Here is a 23,702-nt window from a genome sequence, read left to right on the forward strand (position 1 = left end):
AAGAAGAGAAAGCGACGGAGCAGAGTTGAGGCTCGCCAGTGCTATCTCGCTATTGCTGTGGTGCTTCCCGCTACCCTTTAACGGAGGAGTAAGCACGCGCACTGTCACGCGCGCAGCGGACCGTGCCCACGGGGACCACAGCTGCCACGGCTTGCCGAGACCTGATGTAGGAGCCCACGCACAAAATCTCCCAGTTAATGAAGGAGTGTAGGCGCGTGTGACTGTCCCTCTGTGCCTGAGTAGGGAAATCTTCTTGGGCCTATTGGGGCCTGCAATCTCGTAAAGCCCGGCTACAGGGAGGCGTGCGTGGGTGTATTAAGGGAATGCGTTGAAGGAGGGGGAAACGAAGAAGTGAAGAGGGGGGGATGTCAGCGCTGCGGCGTCACCAGACTCGTGTCGACATCACCTTTTTTCCCTCGTTTCAACGATGTTTTCTGTTTTCAAGAAGTTTCTTGCACACATGCGAGAACTCGTCAGGCGTACCGACGTCGATTCTGCGCCCTGGTATGATCTGTGCCTCTCTTAATTGGGTGAGGGGGACTTGATTGGTGCAGGGTTGAGCACTGGTGAGCAGAAGCACGGCTATGGGGAGACGAAGAGAGCGGCACTGCGGGTTCTTACTTTGTTTCCACTATGCACTCAAGCGTTCGTGAATGCTGCTCCACAGACATCCATAAAAGAGAAAAAAACGAGAAGGCAATGACAATGGGTGTGGGGAGAGAGAGAGATGTCGAGGAGGTGGGGTGTAACAGTGATGGGGGAGGCCGATGACAGTGCCGAAGAGGACATACTGTTGATGTTGCGCGCCAACGGGTGCGTATGTGAGTTGGCATTAGTGTGTACTGAGCTACAGGGGAAGAGGATCACGTTTCCCTCATGTCTATACCACTGTTCCGACACGAGTCACCGGCCATCAGAGAAGGAGACACACAGACACCCATGCCGAACACGCCCCACCACAGAGGCGAGCATGAATGAAGGGAAGAAGCAGGGAAGTATCGGGAGGAGGGGAGGGCGAAGGAAGGGGAGGGGTATGGCAAGAAACAGGGGCTCGACTGATGAGGGATAAACTGCGACAAAGGAAAGAAGCGAAGGTCAAGGCAACCCACAGGCGCACACAGGCACGTGGGAATAACAGCATACATGGGGGGGTGAGGGGTGAGGGGTACACACGAGAGAAGAACTGAGCAAACAGAAAAAGGGGGAGGGGGGAAGAGCGACCACGGGGGAGAAAGGAGACAAAACGGTGTGGAAAACAGACAAACAAACGCGAGAAGGGAGACGGTGAGAATGACAGTGGGGATGACGGCAGAAGTGGTCTCGTTCTGTGGCGTGCGCAGCGGAGTACGTGCGTGCCAAGTAGCACGCAACCACAAGCAAACATGCTAGCACGCGTGCGAGGACTAACGCCCGCCATCCTGCACCAGAGCTACCACAGAGAGCAGAAAGCAGAAGTAGAGCAAAATTAAGCAGAGTGTTGCGATCCTCCGGCAGCGAAGCAGCAAACTCACGAAGAGCATCTGCGCCGGGCTACACGCACTGACTCACTCAATGGCAATGATACACACGCAGGCACATGTACGGATACATACATCACATCTTATATACACCCACACCCACGCACATTTGTGTGTGGGTGTGCATGAAATCCCTGTCATCACCACCATACACGCACGTGCACAGTGATGCGGAGGGGAGGGAGAAAGAGGGGGGGGGTATAGGCGCGTAAAATAAGCACATCAAAGCTGAAGCGCGTGATGCGACGCTCCTCCGCCTCTTCCTGCCACTTCTTTGCCCCCTCCCCCTCTTTGGACCCCCCATCGTCTGCATTACTCACCGGGACAGGATGCGTGCCCCAGCCTCACTCCCTCGCTTAGTCCTCTACCGTATGGAAAATCCACGCTTGCGGTGTAACCACGGTGGCGCTGCTCTCAGTGTCTGCCATTCACCCCCTTGTATCTGCCCCTCAGGCACCTCCCCTGCGTCGAGCGAGCAGAGACGCATACACACCCGGGCACACCTGCATATATGTTGCACGATACAAGGAGCCACACACAGCGAGGAGGAGGAGGAGGGAGCCTGAGCAGTGCAGACCCTGGAGAGATGGGGAGACACAAGACGCGGGACGGAAAGCGCCACACACACCCTACCGAAAGAATGAGTGGAGCGGGGAAGAGGGAAGAGGCAAAGGTGGTAAAGGAGACCGAATGCGCGCTGGGGGCGGAGATGCGGATTGGCGGAGTACCCTCCAGTGCACAGGTGTGTACGGACACATATACACGACATAACAACGCACAGACTCGTCCACATGCACGTACGGGCGCGCGCTCCCTTTAAAGCCCGATTGCGGAGGCGGTGGAGGGACCACCCTGGCGGTTGAAGGCGTCTTCGCACACCACAAGGTGCGCGACTAGGGGGATGAAGCGCTGCTTCGACAGTGGCAACGCGCTCTGCAGCTGATGCATCACCTCGTCATCGCTGGCGGAGATGTTGTTCATGGCTCGGTAGCACGCGATGAGGTCGTCTTCCCCCATCTCTTTCTCGAGGAATATGCGTAGGGACTCGATGCGGTGCATGAGCGGGTCGGTAGCGCTCACATTCGGCAGGTGGAACGTCTTACCGTCCAGTACCAGCTTGCTAGAGTCCGTCGCCTCACCGAACGTGGCGTCTTCGAAGTCGTCCTTGAAGGTCTTGTTGCGATCAGCCTTGAGCGTCTCGCCAATGACGGTATCCAGCGCGTGGTAGTCGTCGTCTCGTTGGCGGTCCTCGGCCTCTGTCGGCGATGTGGCCGCCGCCTCGCCGTTCAAGAAGTTACGCAGCCCCTCTTCTCCGTCCGGCGTCACGCTTTTCTGCACCTCCTGCGGCACGCCAGCACCAGCAGCAGCAGCAGCAGCAGCGCCAAGAGGCAGCGACACGGCAGATGACGGGGCCGATGGGGGCCTGTGCACGTCGTTGCCGTGGGCACCATTGCTCTCTGGTGTGCTCTTATCCTTGCGCGACGCCGATTTATTGGTCGACTTTTCTGCCGCTGCTGGTGGGGACAGTGGCAGCAGCGTACTCTGCTGCGGCGGTGCAGGGACTGCGAGGAATGGCGCACTCGTGCGATTCCAAGGCGCCGGCGAGGCGCCAGACGCGGCCTCCGTTGACGCCGTCGCCTGTGACTCGCCGATTCCCGTGTCATCGAGGCCGAGCATCTTCTTGCGGTTATCGATAGCCTCGCGCCGCATCTGCCAAAAAGCCCGCGATCGCGCATCCTCCAGTTCTTCTGATGTCATCTTGCGCGAGCTGTAATGACTGCTCGTGGGAGGGGTACGCGGTGGTAGCGGCTGACCGAGTGGCAGTGACAAGAGCTTGTCCTGCTGCTGCTGCTGCGAGCAGGGCGCACCGCCAGGAAAATAGGAGCCTTGATAACAGCGCTGCTTGTTTGCTGCAGCCTGCCGCCTCATCTCGCGGTACGCCTCTGCGGCAGACTGCTCCTGCTGTTTCTGTAGCTCTTCCTGTTGCAGCTGCGGAGGGCTGCGGTGGTCAGAGTCAGGCTGTTGCTCCTCAGTCTCGGGGAGATGCTGCGCCTCCATCACATGCTCCTTGAGGTTGTCGTCCCATTGCTTCTCCCGGCGGCGCTGCGCCTTGGCGTCTGCCTTAGCTTTCTGCCCTTGCAGCTTGCGCTGCTCGCGCACTCGCTCGTCTAGGGCACGCTTGCGCTCCTGCAAGGCGAGCTCCTGCTGCCGCTGGAGCCGCCGCTGCTGCTCGACTAAGTTGCGCCGCCGCTCCTCGCCTTCGAGCTGCTGCAACATGAGGATGGCCCGCTGCTGCTGTTGCGCCTTCTCCACCATTGCCGCGCCCTCCAGTTCCTTCAGGTGGTACTCTTCCTTGCGCCGGGCCGCGGCCTTTTGCAGGAGTGCCCGCTCCTCGACCGACACGACAGAGCGGCGGTCTACGCGTGCGCCTTGCACCGCCTCCTGTAGCCCTGTCAAGGACTCGCGAATGAAGCTGAGGTCCAGCACCTGCGACACGTTGGGCCGCTTGTGGGGATCAATCTGAAGCATGGCAGAGATGAGCCGTGAGAGGTTGCTCGAGTACATGGGATGAATCGGCGGGTACACACCTTTGAGAATTTTCTGCACTAGCGCCTTCATGTTGTTGCCGTCAAAGGCGTGGTTTAGGGTGGTCATCTCGTACAGGACGCATCCCAGCGCCCATACATCGCTCTTGTTGTTGTAGGGCTTGTTGAGACATAGTTCCGGCGAGAAATAGTAGGGTGTGCCGCAGATTGTATGCTTCAACTCATATGTGTTGCGCAGCACGGTGCTGATGCCGAAGTCGCCCACCTTCACAATGCCATCCTTCGTCAAGAAGATGTTCTGCGTCTTGAGGTCGCGGTGAAGGATGCGGTGCTCGTGCATGTACGATAGCGCCAGGCAGATCTGCGAGAAGCACTGTAGAATCCCCTTCTCCGAGAAGAGCTGACCCTGCTGCTGTTTAATCCGCATGTACAGGTCGCCGCCGTTGGCATACTCCATCACAATGAAGAGTGAGCCCTTGTGTTCAAAGTGGTCCACGTAGCGGGTGATGTTAGGGTGGTTCAGCGTGCGCAGCATATCAATCTCCTTCTGCGCACTCGCCCGCTCCGCCGGCTTCAAGCCGCCAAGCCGTACCTCTTTCGCCACAAACTGCGCGTGATCCTCGTTGCGCTGAATGAGCCAAGCAGAGCCAAAGCTGCCCTTGCCGAGCACCTTCACCTGCGTGTACTTTTCCATCTGCTTTCGCGGGTAGGCGTGTGCGTGTGTGCGTGCTCTCTCTCTCTCTCTCTTGGCCGACGACGAGGAATCAAATGATAACGCACGCACACCAACGTCGACAACGCCAGCGGAGACACGATCTGAAAAGGGGGACGAAAAAGAAAATAAAAAATTTGATCGTGAGCGGCTATAATGGTGGCAATGCTGTGCGTTCGAGCTCACGAGTGTCAGTCGAGTGAGTCTTCTTTCCCCTGATCTTCGCCTTTTCCCTGCAGCCTCCCAAATCTCTGTCGAATCGATGACCTTCGCGTGGTCTCTGTAGGGTTGTGGTGGTGAATATGCGGGTGCGGTGGGGGAGACAGCGAGCTAGGCCCGCCCGCCACTAGCACTAGTGCTACCTTCTTCGCCTTTGACCGAGGTGGTCCACTGGTCACACGCACACAAGTAGGTGGTCTGCGTGCCGTTAAGCGAACGATTTTGGTGGTCTCGCCTCGTCGTGGTTGTACTTGTGCCATACGATAAGTTGATGAGGAAGAGAGAGGGAGGGAGGAGAGGGGGGGCGTATTGATGCCCCCGTTCTTCGATATCCCCTTTTTGGGGGCTGTTTTGCGCGCCTTTCCCTCGTTTTTCTTTCGCTTTTATACGCGCCCGAGCGGTGTCGATGCACTGCCGTCATGCAACGAGGGACGTGCGTGCGGGCGTGCGTGTGTGTGTGTGTGCGTGTGGGTAGGGAGTTTGTGTGAGATGGGCTTCGGAAAGGGGAGGGGAGAAACGAGAAACCAGATAAGGGGGAGAGGGAGAAAGAGGAAGAGTGGCCGTGTTGAGTGTGAGGCGACAGCGGGTGGGGGGCACGACGGTGATAGGCTCTTCTATATATTTTTCTGTTCTTCGTTTTCTCTCTTTTTTTTCCTCCTCTTCAGCACACAGAGGACGGAAATCGTCCGGGTGTTACGCGCAGGCGGACGCACACACCATTGCGTACGTGCGTGTTGAGGGCGAGCGCGGCGGTGCGGGCGTGAACGCCACGGTACACGAGCGCACCTGCACAGAGTTGAGGTCGGCCGGTGCGAAAGACGGTAGTCCAATGAGAGCGCGGAATGGCGTGTTTGGAAGACGAGATCAAGAAAGGTGCGCAAAGCATGAGTTAAGCACATCAAGATGGTAGCACTTTTACCGAGAGAGGAGAGAAGTCCAGATGCACGCGCATCCTGCACTGGCAAGTGGGAGGGAGTGGTGGGAATGCGTGTAAGCACGGAAGAGAAACGAAGGACGGAGGGAAAAGACGTGGCACCGCTCCGCGTCTCCGCCACACACCGAACACATGGGCAAGCACACCTCAATACGCACGCCCAACGAACGTGCACCCATGCGCCACCATCACCGCCGCCCTACTTGGCCTCGCCTCCTGCAAACTTGTGGCTGGCTGGCAGCGCTTCTATACATTTTGCGCACGAAAAGGAGAGAAAAGCACGCGCATGATCGAACATGGCGTGGGGGGTGGGGGGTGGGGGGACTGCGCAGGAGACCGCACACAGAAGGGTGGAGGCAGAGACAGACTGAGACTGACGAAGGTAGGAAATGCGGATTTGCGCGGTGTTCTCTCCCTCTTCTACTGTGCTGCGATGTCCGGGTTGACGATGGTCCTCGTCATCGCTTCCATAGCCGCATCATTGGCGAGAATGGTCTGCCGCAGGTTGTTTGTTTTTAGCATCTGGTCGCTGATGGCGTCCTCTAAGTTCTGCAAGTTCGCGTGGATCTCCTGCAGGGTCTCCTCCGTCTGCCGGCGAGCCTCCGCGGCAGCCAGAGCTTGGCTACGGGACTCGCTGCGCCACATCTCCAGCTCGCGAGTCATACTATCAATGTCGTCGTGAATGGTCTCCAGGAACTTGCCGAGTGGGTTTGACGCCTTAGTGAGAAGCTGCAGCTGCTCGCGTAGCTGGTTAAGGTCGCCGTCGCTGAGTACATGACTACCGCTGCCGCGGGAGGCGGTGTTCTTGTTACTACGGATTATGATGCCGCCGTCCGCAGGAGCGGCGCCGTCACTGCTCACCTCAGCGCGGCGGGCAGCGGCCTCCTGATCCCGCTTCGCCTTCAGTGCCTGCTGCCCAAGCAGACCCTTCACTTCGGCGTCCTCGCCCACGGCAGCGGTCCGGGCTGCCGGTTTCACCTCATACTGCTCCGCCACCTTCTGCCAGTCCGCTTTCTCATCGTCCTCACTCTCCACATCTGCCTTGCCACGCTTGCCTTCGCGAATGACACTGACCGCCGGCGCCGCATCCGCCGCCGCTCTCTGCGCTTCGATAACCTCGTGCGTCGGCTTCGGACGCGGCGGCGCCTTACGCGCACTCGTTGTCGCGGTGTCAACGGCGTCCACCGACTCGCGCTTCTTATCCTCGCGGTGACGGTGTCGCTCTATCTCGCTGGAGGCAGTGGTCGCGGCGGCCTGGCTGCTCTCCTCCTTGGTGCGGCTCGACGACTCTGTCACTGTCTTCTCCTTTGCTCTCTCTGCTTCCCGCCTCTTCTCTTCGTGGCGTCGCCGGCGCTCCTCCCCGCGCCGCTTCATATGTTCATCCTCGGACCCCTGCAGCGCCGCTTTGGCTTGGGTCACCTCCTTATTGGACGACAACGCACGATCATCGGCTGCAGCAGGAGCGGAAAGCGCAGGCGACGGCGCAGCAGCAACTTGTTTGTCACCGCTCTTCACCTTTTGCAGTGCTGACTCCCTTTGCGCCGGCGAAAGCGTAGCGCACTTGGCGAGTTGCTGGAATAACTCGTTTGTCTTCTCGGCCTCTTCGCCGGCGACGATCTTGCTGGGGCGTGCGGCGATAGGGGTGCCAGTGGCTGCCTCGACGGCAGCGATCAGCTTCTCCAGAAACTGCACCTTTGCCTTCTTATCGGTTACCTTGCTACTGTCCAGCTGATCGGCGTTGAAGATGCCGTCAGGAAAGCCAGTCGCCCTCATGACGGACATGACGATATCGTGGATGTACCGGAATGGTGGCCGGCTCAGCAGCTTTTCCGTGAGCTTTGGTGCCTGGATCACCACCCCCAGCTCCTTCTGCGTCTTCTCAATAATGGCCTCCATCTGTGCCTCGGCAACACACGACAATGTGTGTGTGTGTGGGTGTGTGTGTGTGCAGCAGCAACAGCAAAATGGCGCCAAAATAAAGAAGAGGAGCGACGACGAAACGACTTGACGCGGCTCTTTGTTCTCGGCGTGGATGAGAGTGCGAGTGGGTCTTGGCTTGACTGGGTGTGTCGAAGACCAACAAAGGCACACGCACGGGCGCTGGTATCAATCGCACGGTTTCTGTGTTCTCCCTCGCGCTCACGGCTTGCTGGGAGAGGAGAGGGTGGCAGTCGTTGATGGGATTGAAGTCTGTCTGTGTCTCATGGCCCACACTTGGTTCTCCTCTCGCCTTCTCTTTACGCAGCACACAAGCTGACAAGGGAACGGGGACTAAAATAATGCGCTGTACGAAGCTGCGGCATCGACAGTGTCACACGCGGAGAGGCAGTCAGGCATAGATAGACGTATCCGCATACGTAAGTATATAAACCACAAGAGCAGACATGCGAAGAGGAGTGAAGAGAATGTTGCGCAGGGGTGAGGGAAGAAGAGGAGCACCAAATCACAGCGAGTCGCGTGTTGCTTGATTGTCCACAGCGATCCTCTCTCCTTTGGTAAAGGGAAGCTTCCGCGAGGATGTGGGCACAAGGAGGGAGTAAAAACAAAAAGAAGAGAAAGTCCAGCGGCTGAGTCGCTGCTGTTGCGCTTCGCTGCATTCTGCTGTTTTCCTCTCCATTCGTGAATCTAAACCGTGTGGGCCCGCTGATGGGGCACCTGCGTGTGTGTGTGTGTGTGTGTGTGTGCACGTCTGTCTTGGCGTGCGTATGTGGGCTAGAGCGCGGGGTCATGCGCGCATCTACATACACCGAAACGCATCAGCAGAACACGTGTGCCCTAAGCAGATGTGGCGGTCCTATGGTGCGGGGTCTGGGCATCGGAGCCGCTAAGAAAAACCGACACGGTAGAGGTGAGGCAACACACCGCACGGATGTCGTGTGCAAAATGCGGTCAGTTTTGCATTCTCCTCAGCGTAGGGGATACTCGGCAGTGATAAGAGGTATGCATCAACAGAACGCCCCTCGTGCTGGGCAAGCGAGAGGGCGACTACTTCTGGTCGACATCTCGTCTCCGCCCTGCGCCGTTGACTGGCGTCCCCTCATTGAACCAGCCCAGTGAACGCAATACGCGAATCCACGCTTCGTCACCGCTGTAGTGGTGCAGTGCGTCGTCTATGAAAAGCTGTTTTGAGTTGAGCAGCAGCGCATTGTACGCGCGTAGCACCTCCTGCGACGCCTTGAGGCGTGCAGCACAGGAAGGACAGGCTGGGGCTCCCTCTGCCGGTATCGGGGATCTCTGATCGGACCGGCTTGCTGTGGCTACCGCTGTAAGAGGGGCAGCACCAGAGCATTGCACGCCAGCTAACCCTGGTCGCGCCGCGTGGCTGTCTGGTGGTCGCCGTGATGCATACGGGGCGGCGACTCTGCGGGCAGAGACCGAGGTTTGGGCACCGCGATGTGCTGGCGGTTCACGTCCGGGCATCTGACGAGAAGTGTTGAGCGGGAGAGGGTGGGACACAGCGATGTGAGGAGCCAGTGCGACTGAGGTGTTACCGGCTTTTTTGACCACAGAGCAGGAGGCGCACACAAGCAAACCCGAGTATGGGCGCCGGCACGGAGACGCGTCTCGTGACTGCCTCTGTGTGTGTGGGTGTGTGTTTCAGGCGAAGATGGAGGGGACACTCCAGCGTACCATGATGCATATGAGTATTGAAATGCGCGAAGACCGAGAAGCAGAGGGAGAGTGAGGCGGTGATGAGGGGCATGAGAGAAGGGGTGGTGGTGGTGAAAGCGGTCGAGCAGGAGTAGTTGAGTAGAAGGAGGCCCTTTATGACGTGTACGTGAACACAGCGACGGCATCGCCTCGTTGCTCGCCCCCCTTCCATCCTCCGCACCCTCCCCTTCTCTTTTACGCACACACAAGAGAAAGAAAGGGAGGGGAGGGCGGCACAGGGCGAGGAGGAAGCAGAAAAGGGCAGAAGGGCAGAGAAACGCAACTCTGTAGACGCACAGGTCAAACACACGCCAGAAACAAACTCGCCCATTACCCATAAGAAGTCCACACGCCGTTAAGCAGAGTTCGGGTCTGAGTACAAACGGAGTCGTTTGAAGTTGCTCTCGATCATCTTCGTGAAAGCCGACTGAAACTGCTCCCGCCACAGCTCCTCGTCCGCAGCGTAGCGAACCACAAGCTCCCGCCAAGTTTTGTTCTGTAGTAACTCCAGCTCCGAGGCGTTCACAACACATTGCCGCTTCTTTGTCTTGTCGCTTACATTCTCCTTGACGTAGACGTGCTTAAAAGTCTGTGGCAGCGTCGTCACCTCCTTGTTGTCTTGGGTCCGCGCCACCGTCAGCGGAGCGAAGGCTTTCTCGTGCTCAAGCAGAAACTGGTAATAGCGGTTGCTGAGTACGTAGCGCTTTCCAATGTGCGTGGCGCTATCGAGGCCGCTCACGTCTTCGTGGAACTCGCCGACGCTGTGGCAGGCGAGCAGCGCCACACACTCCGCCTCGGTGAGGCCACCGACGGCATGCAGTATCGACATAATCGAGAAGAGTTTCTGACTCGGGTCCTTTGGAATGTTGCGCTTGGGAGTCGCGTCGCTGTCGTCACGGCCCCACTTCCACTGATCCAGGATTGCCTCGTAGGGGCCGCTCAGGTACTTGATGCCGGCAATCGCAGCGAGCGAGGCGACATCTTCCATGGAGGAGGTGGGATACGTGTTCGACAGGTAGTTCATGACCCCCGCCACGTCGTTTAGCCCCTGCACCACTGCGCATGACTCGTCGACCGTGTTGGCTGGAAACCCGGCACGACGCGCCGCCAACACAAACGCGACGCGAATGCTCGTCGCCGCCAAGTCAGGGCGGAACTCGAACTGCTTGCACGCAGATGCTACCACATCCTCTTTAGCGTACTTCGGCTTTATCTTCGACTCGTCCACTTCAACAAAACGCCCCGCCAGCCAGCCAGCGCAGAGGCAGGCAACACACATCAAGATTAGCCACGTGTGATTCATGTGTTCCCATGACTTGTACGGGTTCGCCTCCTCCGTGTCCTTCCGACCAGGCCTGACACTCGGCGGAGCGGTAAACGTGTTGTGACGCGTGCGGGCGGAAGAAGAGGAGACGCTGCCTATCGCAGGCGCCGTGTGCGCGAGGCGGCGAGTAAACAAGGCAGCGCTGCACCACGCCGACAGCGAGGAAGATAGGCAGATGGCGTTACTCCGATGGAGCAGCATAGCTGGTGTCCGCGCAACAGCGCCGCCGCCCCACGCACAGCAAGATGAACGCAGCATCAGCTGATACACACCACAGACGTATACGAGCACCTTCACACCGGTGGCGAAGGGAGGAGGAGGAGAAGGAAAGAGAGTTGTGGGAAGAGGAGGGAGTCCGAGCAAGGAGGTCTGTGAGAGTAGATGGTGGCCAAAGACAGAGAAAGGAGGAAACCCGGAGGGGACGGGGAGAGGCAGGGCCAAGTGGTGAGGGAACCAATAAAGCGATTCAACTCTCCCTGTTGCTCCCGCCCTTCTCTTCGAGCTGAGGAAGAGGAGACACGTAAACAAAGTGGTGGTGGTGCAGTCACAGCTCAGCCCCCCAGAGACACATCGAGAGGTACCTCAGCTGACGGTACTCTTTGGAGTGGTGAAGGAGGGGCAAGCGCCACAACAGGAACACATGCACAGAGATGGAGACAGGTTGGGGCTGAGCATCTGCAGACATGCGCGCACACGACAGGAAGAAAAACAGCTCAAGGGTGTACACAGAGAGAGGGAATAAGACGTGCTATTAAGAAGGGGATGGGGGTGACGGTGGGGCCAAAGAGCAACAGAAAGGGAAAGGGGGGAGGAGACGCAAGAAGACGAGCCACTCCATACACGCACATACACACATGCGAGATTGTACTCGGGGCGTGGGCACGTCAACGCGTCAGTTCGGATTCCTTCAACCCTTCCCTCTAACTGACCACTCGGGTGTGCCACCTTCACATCCTGCGCATTTCCTCTCTCCCTCTCCACTTTTCGTCCTTCTCTTCCCTCTCCTCAGGCGTCGCCGTCGCCGCTGCCCACCGCCTTGCGGCGGGCCACCGCGGCAAAGAAGTCGTCGCACACGTCGAGAATCTCGTTGAGCCGCTCGTCTGCTTCGCCCTTCGCCGAGACCTCTATCAAGTCCTCCATCTGCTCCGAAAATGTTCGCACCGTCGCGAGGCAGTACTTTCGGATCAATGCAGGCTGGTCGCACCCCAGTAGTGCATCCATTACCCCCGCCCACGCATCGAGGACGTTCTCGGAGGTGGAGTTCAGCACCTCCTGCACCTGCTCCATGACAGGCGGCATCGTATGCATGTTGCGCGCCACGGCCACATTCTCGCACTCGAGCTGCACCCGAATCAGCACCGTCAGAAAGTCATGCGTCGTACTGAGTGTATTGTCTGTCTGTCTCAGCATGGGGATGGAAAAGCGCGTCGTGTTGGCGAGTTTGCCGAGGTCGTTCGTAATCTTCCCTGCAGCTCTGTGGATGCGGTCGACGACGGCGAACAGCAACGCCTCTACCTTGCACACACCCGGGAAGTGCGCGAAGGCCTCGATGCACTGGACACTCACCCAGAAGAACGTCACGTAGTTTGAGTCTGCCGTGAGGCAGTGGAGGAACAGCAGCAGCGGCTTCAGTGCGACCCAGCCAAAGATACCGAGCAGATTTTTCTCAATACACCGCTGCTGGTAGGCGTTGACGATGGTGATCACCTCATTGTAATGCTCCACTCCGAGGCGCTGGATGTGGAGCTGCGTCAGCACGGCGTCCTTCGCAGCTGTCATGTCTTGATAGAAGCGCTCAACAAAACGGCGTGTCACGCGCGTCTGCATCCCCATGGTGACCGACGGGTCCTGCGCGGCGCTCATGGCCGCACGGAGCAGCTCGTAAGACACACCCATCTGCACCTTGTCAGAGCGGAGCTGCGAGAGGAGGAACTGCACAAACCTCTCGCCCTCCAGGTAGTTCTTGCGCAGCAGCAGGCGCACGACCTGTTCCACGGCCTGCACATCGATGAGCTCAGAGATTCCTGGTTGGGCCATGATCAAGTCGAGTGCGGTTCGTACGCCCACAACAACCTGATCAACGTCTTTGGAGTCGAGCACACGGTGCAGCAGCACGTTCAGCCGAAGGGCCTCCAGTGTCTGCAGGTCAGAGGGGTTGGGCTTCGACATAGCACGTATTCGATCCAGCGCCGCCGTCGAGAGGTGGGAGGCGCAGCGCAGCATGCTGGCTTCAAACTGCAGCTGAATCGTTTTATGGGACCACCCATTCCCCTCCAGCACCAGTAACATGTCGTCTTCCGCCGCCGCCGCGCCATGCAGCTGCTTGACAAAGCTGGCGTAGTCGAAGAGCGGCACCTGCATCACATCAATGTGAGAAACAAGCTGCATTGCCAGGTCTGTTTGGTGCAGCGCCAGGCGACGACTCGCGCACTGTGCCAGCATCTGGTACGCTTCCCTCAACCTGCGCAGGTACAAGAAGCCGCACGCGTCGTGTTCCTCCTTGCGTAGGGCCTCCTCCTCAGCTGGCATGATGGGTGGCGGTGGCGGCGACGCAACGCTGCTACTGCTGGGGCCCCCATTACCCTTGTGCTCGGCGTCACCTTTTCGGTAGGAGAGTGTTGGTGCTAGACCCATAAGGGCCTCCGGCTGCAGACCGGTCATGGTCAGCTCGCCGCCCACGGTGATGCCTATCGCCCGTTGATCTGAGAAAGTGTCGGTCATGGCCAAGTCGGAGAGCGGCATGCGGTACTGCGCCCTGCCAACGCAAAAGGACGGCGCGCAGCGCAGGTTCCATAGCGCCACCGAACCATCACTGCCGGCAGTCGTCAGCAAGTCGGCGTTGTGCCGCCACCACCGCAGCCGCACCGCGTCGCCCTGCAGTGTCGTTACGGTCTGTACCGCCTGCAGCGGGTAGCGGGCGTCGTAGACGGCCACGGTGCCATCCGAAAATGAAACCGCCACAATGGAGGGAAGAAGGGGGTTGAAGTCACCGCAGTGCGCCACGGCCGGACGTCCGCCCGCGCGGTGACAGAAGAAAGCCACTCCGTTGCCCTCTGCGGCACTCCGCGTGTCTACCAGCATAACGCTGCTGTCATAGGTCCCACTCAGCACCACACTCGCGCTCCCGGGAGCCCATTCAGCAAACAGGACCGGCGTCGCCGCGTCGGTGTGTCGGTGTGGGGCCCACTGCTGCACCGGTAGAGGACCTCCCGTCAGGTCCCACATGTACACAGACGTGTTCTCCGCGGCGAGCACGCTGCTCTTGCTCACGCGCTGGTTGACACGGACTGAGCGCACCAGCGTGGAGGCTGCCGGTGCGCTCGGAGACACGGTAACGTTCGAGACCGCCGCCCCCGAAGAGCTGGTCAGCAGTGCGCCACATGGAGAGAGCAGTCCGCTACTCTCCTGGCAACTTTCCACAGCCACATCGCAGACCAGCACACGGCCACGACTGGAGCCGAGGAAAAGCAAACCTTCGCACCACTCCACACAAGACATCTTTGTGCCCTCTGCCATGTCCAGCCACCGCATGCGCGCCGCTCCGTTCAGAGACGGCACGGGCTCGTCGAAGGGCATTAACCCAACCGCACTGGTGCCCATCAGGGGGCTAAGCGAGACCGCCAAGGCGTTCTCCGTGTTGTGCAGCGCCATCTGCGCTGAGGTGAAGAGCACTCCTGGCGCGGCGAGTGGAGTGCTGCTCGTTGCCAGGTCTGCGTGGTTGCTCAGCAAGCCCCGCAGCTGCTCCCGTTTCCGCCACGAGGAGGCGGCAATGTAGTCCTGCACAGTGATAATGCTCTGCGCCATCGCTCCCCCTTTTTGTGTCGCTCTGTGCGCAGCTACGAACTCGCAGCAGACACACACACACAAAAGGTTCAAAGGGAAATCGCCCAGCCAGCCGCAGAACGCAGCTGCAAAGCGGCAATAATGAGATGTCGGTGTGTGCTTGTAGGTGCGCGTGCGTGCGTGCACATTTCGTTCGGGTGCTCCCTTTCCCTTGATGAAGGCTTCGGCTACATACGGGAACGAAAAGCGAGGTCGACCTTGACTCACCCTTGTGTGCGCGTGCGCATCTGTGAGTTTGCAAGATACACGCAGATCGGAGAAGCAGCTCCCCTCACGTGGGGCAGAGAGGGAGTGAGAGGAGGAGGAAGAGGGATAGAGGAAAGGTCAATAAGAGAGAGAGAGCACGCAGGAAGTTTGCAGATACCAGCAAGCGCAACAGTGTCTACATGTGCAAAATGAGCAGCCATTCTGTCTCGAACTCCTGCTAGGAGAACTACAGAGCGAGATAGACAAGGCACCACTGGCACTGGCTGAATGAAAAGGCAATGGAGAGAAGAAGGTGGAGGAGGGAGACTAGGCCAAGCACAAAGGAGCTCGGGAGGAGGGGGTGGGTGAGCGCACTACATAAGCAAGCGCAGATACGCACCTTAGGGCACAGAGGGGGAAAGAAAGAGGAGAAGACTTCTATTGGAGCAACCACCCTTCCCCTCGTATCGACACTTCCACATTGCTGTTAGCTATGTCGTGCTCATCTCCTGCGCGTTTCTTCCCTTCATGGGCAGAGCACGTCAGCTCGAAAAGGCGCCCTTCTTCTGCTTAACTCCTTCCTTATCTGGCTTGCGCTGATCACTGACTCGTGCGCTTCCTGCTCACTCCATCCATGAGAGACGAGTGCATCACGTCAGGAGCCTTCGATCTGGCTCACACCACCCACAAGCACATCGGGCGTGAGGCACTGAGAGTAAGGGAAGCACAAAACGAGCGATAGAGGGGATGTATAAGTCCGGCTTCTCGCTCTCCCATTCCATCCCTTGCCTTCTCATGTGTGCTCTGTCCCTGTGCCTGCGCCGGTCCACACGCGCATGCGAAACGGGAAGGAGAGGCTCATGCGCGCCTGTGTGACCATCACGACAACAGTGACGGTGTCGAGACGGTCCTGTGCACCTTGTTAGGGAGGAGAAAGAAGACACACACACACACCTGCAAAAGAGAGAAACACGCGCAAAAATGAAGCGAGTACACGTAGCCCACCGTCGAGAGAGAGAGAGAGAGCTGGTGGAGGCAGACAGGCACGCAAACGTTGAACACACACGTGTGGAGAAGAGGAAGAGAATAGCGCGAAGACAGGTTTGTCCCCATCGTTTTCTCCTATCGTCTTCCCTCTTTTACCCTCCTTGCGCCGGTGCTCGACATGTACAGAGCAGACACCCCTCTTACACTCCTGTACGTCGCTGTGTCGATGTCTCTCTCTCTCTCTCACACGTTACGCCAATACACAAGGCCTCTCCTGTCCCTCTCCAAAGCCATAAGCACTGTTCTGCATCCCACACGCGGTCGAACACATAAGCAGCAACAACACACACACACAAACCGCACGAGAACAACAAGTTTTCCCTCTCCCTCGCCTGCTCCTCCACCGTTTGGGCTTTTTTTTGCCGTTGTCTTCCGGTTTGCGCGGTCACAGTGGGCATGGAGGAGTGCCGGCATGCGCGAAGGTGTGTCTTGCACGCACGCGCACAGTGAGAGGAGGAGGAGAGACATTACAGAGCCAAAGGCAAAGGAAAAGACAGACGGCGCCACGTCTTTCTCTCTGTCGCCGCCATCGTGGAGCGACGTCATTCTCCATTCGCTCGACCGCAAGACGAAACAAAGCTGAAAGCGGGGGAAGGGGGAGGCCGGGGAGAGCGCCAACAGGGGGGGGGGAGCAAACAAGTGGAAGAGAAAAAGAGACGCGTAGTGCGTCGCCACCACGTACGTCCCCTCTTTCCCCTTCCTCCATACTACCCTGCGCCAGCGCCCTCGTCTGCAGTCGCGATTGGAGAAAAACACAAGCAAGGGCGCAGCAGGGGAAACAGGGAGGAGGAGTGGACACGTAGAGTCTTTGTCGCCGCTCTTCCCTTTCACAGTCGTTTAACGCATCTGTTGCCGTCCGCGCGTGCACCGACAAGCGCGTATGAGGAAGTCAGTATATGGGAAGGGGTGCATGCGCACGGATGGGTAGAGTTTTTTTCTATTCTCCTCCGCGTTTGCTTGAGGGAGGCACTCAACCCAGTAGGTCTCGTTGTGTGAGCGTCGGCGCTTAGCTTCCTCCGTGAAGGAGTACTGGTCCCCAACACCGCGAAGAGGTGGCCTACATCATTGAGGGGATAGTGGGAGTGGGGGTGTATACCACATCGCTGTGGCGTATGAGTGAGCGAGCTCGAGGGGGTAAGGGGGAAAGAGAGCGAGAGAGAGGAAGAAGAGCACCGTGTCAACGTGCCGCTCGCGATGCACGCGCACCCTTCTTGCAACACAAATAAAGAAAAGAGACCGACGACAAAATATTTCCCAGTCGTAGCAGCAGCAGCAGTTTCAATGGTGGTGCCGCGGTCAGCCACGATGGCTGCGCAGCCGCCGGAACGTCCCATGCCAACAAGGGCAAGGGGGTCCAAAAGTTTCCTCTTTCCATTCAGGCATGGCGCTGCGTCCTCCAAAGCAACAGCGGTAGCCGTCCATCTGCCTCTCCCCTCATTCGCCGTCTACGTACGCCGGCAGGCACAGCTATGCCCGTGATGGCAAGGGAAAAGAGCTGGGGTGTGGTTGGAGAAAAGAAAGAGTACGTGGGTGCTCGCCACTTATGTCCACACAGCAAAAATACGCTCACTCAATGGACTCATGCTCCGTCGACTCCATCGCCACGCGCCGCCGCTTCTTCACGCCCGCAACGAACAGCACGTGCCAGGCGTGCACAAGCCCCGAAACAAGCAGCCCGTCAGGAGCAAGGTATGTTGTGACCATGAACGAGGTCGCGGTGCACACCGCGGGGTTACACTCCTGCTACGCGCTCAGCTACAGCTTGCGGTGTGGCACGTTCACGTACATGCCGAACAGGAGACGGTTGAACCCTATCACACAGATCACTCTCACAAGGAATGCCATGTTATACAGCGTGTTGAGGAGACTCTCGAATGGGCGCGTGAAGACCAGCGTTTACAGCGCCGCGTTGAAGTCGCTCATGATGTGCAAAACGATGTAATGCAGCACGCCCCCTTTGCCCGGCAGCACGATCAGCGCGCTCGCGCACAGGAAGTACATGAAGTTCATTATGCTGTACTTGAACAACGTCCTACTCAGGCACGCTAGGATTGGGCTGCTCAGATCTTGCGTCACCTTCGTGAGAAACACAACGGGGTCGCGGTTGAACGGGAATATCTCGAACAGCATCGAGATGTACATCACGTCACTCAGCCCTCTCGCCGTGATCAGGAACGGGTAGAGCACGGCGATCATCTCGCCACATTGACGAGAGTCGTCCCCAACCACACCCACCGCAAGGCACGTCAGGAAGTTCTCGAATGGCCCGTACACCTCAACGTATCACGCTGAACGGCAGCAGAACGTGGCACAACAGAAGCCTCACAGTGCCCCACCGTCGACAGGTCATTCTCAGAGAGCTTGAGCTGGTGACGGAACTGCCTCGTAGACAGGAGGTACGCCTATGACTGCAATACGCACATTCCGCAGAACAGCCCGCCAACAAAGGTCGCGAATCGGTTCATTTCATCCGCCAGCTACAACTCCTCCTCGTGGCGCGCGGAGAAGCAAGAGGACGGAGGGATGGTAGAGAGATGGAGTGAGGTGTGGAGGTACTTCGACTACTTGCGTAGATCGGAAAAAGAAAAGACGAAGCCAAGACGGAGAGATGAAAGTGGCTGCCGCGGTATCAAAGGAGGAGTGGGTATTGCTTGATGGCTGTCGGTGCGGCATATGGCGTTGGGGGAAGGAGGGGGGGTACACGTGTGTGTGGGTGGGTGGATGGGTGTGGGTATGTTTGCGCATGTCATTGGGGGGAGCCAAAAGGAGAGGAAGGCGAGATGTGCGTGTCAAGTGCGGCAGAAAGGACCAGGGGCGAACGGGTGGCGGCACTACCACCGTAGCACGAAGCGGATACGTGCCGGCAGCATCTCACTGCCTATTCCAGCACGTACTCAGAGCACCTGGCCACGAGTACGCCGAGGTGGTGTCGAGGGCAGATGGTGTACCCGTGTAATCTGTGATGCCTTCCGCACGCACCCACCCAACAGCGAGAGAGGCTCATGCGACCCGTGGGGGTGTGGAGGGGGCAGGCGATCAACATGCAATAGAGACACACGGACAGTGGTACACTGCGGGGGTGTCACGGCGTACTGTTGAGCAGTCGCTGTGGCTCGGGGTAAGGAGAGCTGTCTTTTATTGTTTTGCTGGCTGGTGTTTTGATTTCTTTCCCGTGATGGTCGTGTATGCGTGTATGGATATACAATGGCTTCACGCAACACATGGATGCATTTCTTTCCGAGGGATGCACTATCGACTTGTCATGGAGACAATGAGCTTATTCAGTGCCTGTGGGGGGGGGGGCGTGCCTGTTTATCTGCGTATTCTGCCGCATCGTACCAGCCTGTCAGTCTCCTCCATCATCTTCCTCTTCACCTTCCGCGCAGAGTGAGGAACATATGCATATACTGTAGGGAGGGGAGAGGTGCACTGACACATACCAGGCAGAGAGAGAGAGAGAATTGGATATCAACTGAACGCAAGAGAAGCCAGAAGCACTGGAAGAGTATTTTGGCACTCATGCGCAGACGCACAGAGGAAGAGAGAGAGAGAAAAAAAAAAACGATCGCTGTAGAGAGAAAATGCTCGAAAAGGAAGGAAAAAGGAGGGGGGGGGGGGAAGAACGAACGAAGCGGAGTGTGAGAGAAAACGCACGCGCCTCATCGCGAAGCACAAGAAATTAAGAGAAAAGATAAACAAAACAAACAAATAACACACAAAAAAAATTCGCTTTGTTGATATGTTCCCTCCTCTTTGGGGGGGGGGGGCGGCGGAGGCGCTGTGGAATGAGGGGAGTAAGTCATAAGGTGGAGGCCCAGTTGGGGCTTGTTTGTGTTTACCTACCTCTGTGCGTGCACGTGGGTAAGCGCTGTTCCCGTCCCCTCGTCGGTACGACCTTCTTGATCTCCACATAAGCGGATAGCTGCACTTCTCTACAGCCTCACACCCATAAGTCCATCTCCAGCTTCTCGTTTCTCAGCGTTGCCCCCTCTCATCTGCGCACGGAGGTGTGTAACGACATTCTACGTATTGCGCTGGTGTCTTTGTGTCTTCTCCGCCTGGTCTGCAGTTGCTCCCTCGAGCCTGGTAGCCAGCGTTTGTCCTTGCGACTGGGTTGACGCTTATGCGCCTCCACCTAACCCCTGCGTCCTCCTCCTCACGCTGGTGAGCACAAGGTAGAAGGAGAGGAGCCAAGGGGCAGAAGAGGAAGGACATCGCCAAAAGAAAGCGATCAACTCGCCACAGACGCCCAACAAACACGCAAGATGACACGCGCATAACGAGAGAGACGTAAGGGCTGGGGCAAATTGTCTGCAGTCATGAAAGAGGGGAAAGCAGAGGTGCAGAGAGGCAGAGGAAGAGGACGAGCAAAGCAGGAAGCCCTCTGCCCTCACGTTTGGATGATTTTCCTCACCGGCAATTTCCCCTACCATAAAAAAACACAGATATACACGCACATGGGTAGATGTGTACAATAAGTTTAAAAGATACGTTGATGTGCCTACTACGTGTAGGGAAAGCCTGAGCAAAAACACCTCAAACGCCCGCCCACACGCCAGATGGTGCCTCAGCCCGTAGGTGGGAGAGACAGAGAAAATGCAGTCACGCACATGTACACGCACGCACACACACAACCATTACGGTCTATCGATTACTTCTATGTGTGTGGGGGGGGGGAGGAGGGGAAGGAAGGGAGGAGTGTAAGCATGTATACAAACCTCTAGACAGCGTACACACTTACACATACGTTTTTTTTTTCGCTTCGCTCGCTTGCGCACATGTATAGCGAGCGGGTAGTAGTGCATGGCATTGTTGAAGGGGTGACAGTAGCGGCAGTGATGGCGGTGGTAGTAGTAGTAGGACAGATAACGCTTAGTGAACCTGCGTGCGCACACATCCATTACGCTCACTCACGCATGCACCCATCACTACATTACGCGCACACCAGAAAAAGGTAAGCCGGGGCGCGCAGAGGACATCTTCCACCCCGCCATGATCAACCAGCCCCCCCTCGGTGAAACGCCAACACACATACAAGCACAGATAAAACACACGCGCCTTTAAGGCATCATAGTGGAAGAAAAGGCTCAAGAGGAAAACAAAAAAAGGGGGAGGGAAACGGTCGCACAGCGGCGTGCCCGCACGAACGCCCCGACAGCTGCGGAGAACAACCGAAATGCAGAAAGGGAGAAGAGTGAGAAGGAATCCAAGCGGGCGCGCGCATGGGTAATGCCGGTACAGCCAACCAAGCGGAAAACAACAACAACAACAACAGTACCAGCACTTGCCATATACGCGAGAGACAAACCACACGCACGCACCGGCATAGCCTACAAAAGGCACTGAGAGAAAAATAGAGAGAGAAGAAAGCGGGAGCGACGTGCAGGGACGCTCGAGTGCGTGAAACCGAGACAACACTTCCCCGCGGCATCCACCACCCAAAACATTTTGAGGACGGAGGGCCGGAGAGGGGAGGTGATACACACACACACACGCGCGCGTTTCCGTCTGTCTGTCTTTGCTCCTCTCCTCCCACGTCCGCACACGCAATAGAGAAAAGCAGCGAAAAGGAGGGAGGGACGAGGCCATCCAGAGTTACCCTTCTCCTTTTCCTTCCTGTAGGAGCAGGAAGAAGGTGCTGGACACACGCAGGGTAGTTAGCGCAAAGCTAAAGCACACTCCAAAAACTCCACAGAAGAGAACGCTGCCGGAAGCACTAGCGACAGTGGAAGCACGAAACTAGTCGTGTTAAACAGGAGAGGAAGCAGCAGAATAAACGCACAGACACACTCAATTGCACACACTTAACAGTCACCAACACATTGTTGCTCTGTTCTACTGATATGGCTCAATAGGAAAAGGAGATTTCCTTCTCTGTGCCTGTTCTTCCACGAGCAAGTCAACAAGCAGACTCATGCACGACCACAGCTCACCCACACCCCTCTGTTGCACCGCGACTAAATACTCGCCGTCTAGGACGAGCCATCCTGCCACCGCATCGGGCCATGCGCCTCACGGGCTCTTCGGGTACGTGCTGCGCGATCGGCAGCAGGCGCACTCGGGTGGGCCGCATACCTCGACCCAAGCGGGCCGCGGTCAGGGTCCTGCTCGAGGATAGAGGCAATGACGTCTGCCGTGCGGGTAACAGGGAGTGGTGTGGGCGCATGCTAGATGAACCCAGGGAAGAGGTGGGCCAGCCCCAGGTCAGGGCCCTCTGAGACCCTGCACCCCGCCGGCGTGCCATACTTCTCCCTCGGTGGCTTCAAGACGCGGCATCCCATAATATATGATGTGGAGGCTCTCCATACTCGAGCCTGGAGGATTCAGTAGTGTGTTTCGGGGAGCTCTCCTCATGCCCCCGGCAGGTGTACCCCCATCAGCCTACTCGGTCCCATGCAGGAGATGCTGCATGCTTGGCACGCATGCACCTTGGGGCTCATCGGTATACACCGCCTCGCGCCCTTCTTGTCGATCAGTCGTGCTCTGCAGACCTCCGCATGCCTTGCTTGGATGCGGCGCACTGGGTCAGCTGGGGTAAACAGCGCGGGCGCACAGCACTCGCGGCCTTCATTCTTCCACTTCCGTCGATATCCCTGAAGGCGTGTCTGATGACTCGCTCGCGTGTGCCGCGACAGGCAGGACGCTGTCATGGGTCTGGGGAGGCAGGTGCATTTCAGCTTCTCCCGGCTCCGCACGCCATGGGGCAGAAGTGGGTGTGCCAGGCGGAGGGGGCGGTGGATAGACGTGCTTGCGCACCAAGAGCCCACGGCCTGTCGTGCTGAAGGGGAACAAGAGGCAGCGATGGGCATCCGACGGAGAAAGCCCATGCGGCGCAAGTGAGGTGGATGTAATCACACCATTCCGTGCAGGATCACAGCGTGAAACAAGGTGTGCTTCGAGCGTCAAACGATGCGTGAATCTCGCGCGGCATACCGAGCACAAGGCCGGGTCGGACGCCCTCATAGGCAAAACGGGTGGGGGCAGAGGCTCTGGCGCGCATGGGGGTACCACGGCGCTAGCGGAGAAGGAGACTGCACTCCATCCGGCCACGGCAAGCTGCACGCTGTTGCAGAAAAGCGAGGTACCGACAGGCCGCCGTGCGGCGCTGGGCGAGGGTGATCTCCTGTAGTCTCGTAAGCACGACATCCTTGCGCTTTGGGGTGCAGCGGCGGCCGCCCAACTCTGTCTCTAGCAGGTCGTATCACACGAGTCGCCGTTCCGGGGGGATGTCAACCTGGCGTAGGAGACCGGTGACCAGGTTCCCCATCCATGCCGCTGACGTCAGCTCCTCTGTCCTCGCCCACTTCACATGCCTGTCCACACCACCCACATGTCCCAGTCCACAATGATCAGACGCAAACCGAAATGAGCGACACGCATGACACAGACTGGCAGCGCCGCGACTGCTGCCCCAATACAGCCAGGCCCGCATTAAAAAGGTAGCACCTAGTTGACGAAGAGGAAACACCCCTGGGTGGACGCGCGAAAGCGAGGGAACACCACCAAAAACTAACCCATGGCGTTAGGTGCTGGTAGAGATGCCACAGAGAGCACACGCAGTTGGCACACAAGACCCGCTATCGACCAAAAAACAAAAAGGAGAAAAAAAGAGAAAAAAGACACGCTTCCTCGTCACTACGTCCCGTAGAGGCGAATTTGTGCGGCGTCTGGATCGCTCCATCACTACCACTGCCCCCAGTAGCTACTCACACATCCGTGGGTC

The 23,702-nt window shown here is 58.0% G+C and overlaps 5 protein-coding genes and 1 pseudogene across 5 annotated transcripts, besides 1 other annotated feature; all 6 read right to left on the reverse strand.

Moving 5' to 3' along the window:
- Positions 1–2,333: 2,333 nt before the first annotated feature.
- Positions 2,334–4,757, reverse strand: LPMP_211820 (NIMA-related kinase, putative; the record flags this gene model as incomplete). The annotated part of the gene is made up of 1 exon (XM_010700665.1): positions 2,334–4,757. One exon carries the CDS (start codon positions 4,755–4,757, stop codon positions 2,334–2,336), a length of 2,424 nt encoding a protein of 807 aa, XP_010698967.1.
- A 1,591-nt stretch (positions 4,758–6,348) lies between these two features.
- Positions 6,349–7,824, reverse strand: LPMP_211830 (microtubule-binding protein, putative; the record flags this gene model as incomplete). The annotated part of the gene is made up of 1 exon (XM_010700666.1): positions 6,349–7,824. One exon carries the CDS (start codon positions 7,822–7,824, stop codon positions 6,349–6,351), a length of 1,476 nt encoding a protein of 491 aa, XP_010698968.1.
- Positions 7,825–8,913: 1,089 nt separating this feature from the next.
- On the reverse strand, positions 8,914–9,348 carry LPMP_211840 (hypothetical protein; the record flags this gene model as incomplete). Its single annotated transcript, XM_010700667.1, has 1 exon — positions 8,914–9,348. One exon carries the CDS (start codon positions 9,346–9,348, stop codon positions 8,914–8,916), a length of 435 nt encoding a protein of 144 aa, XP_010698969.1.
- Positions 9,349–9,934: 586 nt separating this feature from the next.
- LPMP_211850 (hypothetical protein) lies at positions 9,935–11,104 on the reverse strand (the record flags this gene model as incomplete). The annotated part of the gene is made up of 1 exon (XM_010700668.1): positions 9,935–11,104. One exon carries the CDS (start codon positions 11,102–11,104, stop codon positions 9,935–9,937), a length of 1,170 nt encoding a protein of 389 aa, XP_010698970.1.
- Positions 11,105–11,908: 804 nt separating this feature from the next.
- On the reverse strand, positions 11,909–14,707 carry LPMP_211860 (hypothetical protein; the record flags this gene model as incomplete). Its single annotated transcript, XM_010700669.1, has 1 exon — positions 11,909–14,707. The coding sequence occupies one exon, from the start codon at positions 14,705–14,707 to the stop codon at positions 11,909–11,911; it is 2,799 nt and encodes a 932-aa protein (XP_010698971.1).
- A 2,838-nt stretch (positions 14,708–17,545) lies between these two features.
- On the reverse strand, positions 17,546–18,175 carry LPMP_211870 (annotated as a pseudogene).
- A 3,680-nt stretch (positions 18,176–21,855) lies between these two features.
- Positions 21,856–23,398: a repeat region.
- Positions 23,399–23,702: the final 304 nt, after the last annotated feature.

The sequence above is a fragment of the Leishmania panamensis genome, assembly GCF_000755165.1.
Source record: "Leishmania panamensis strain MHOM/PA/94/PSC-1 chromosome 21 sequence".
Taxonomy (NCBI): Eukaryota; Euglenozoa; class Kinetoplastea; order Trypanosomatida; family Trypanosomatidae; genus Leishmania; species Leishmania panamensis.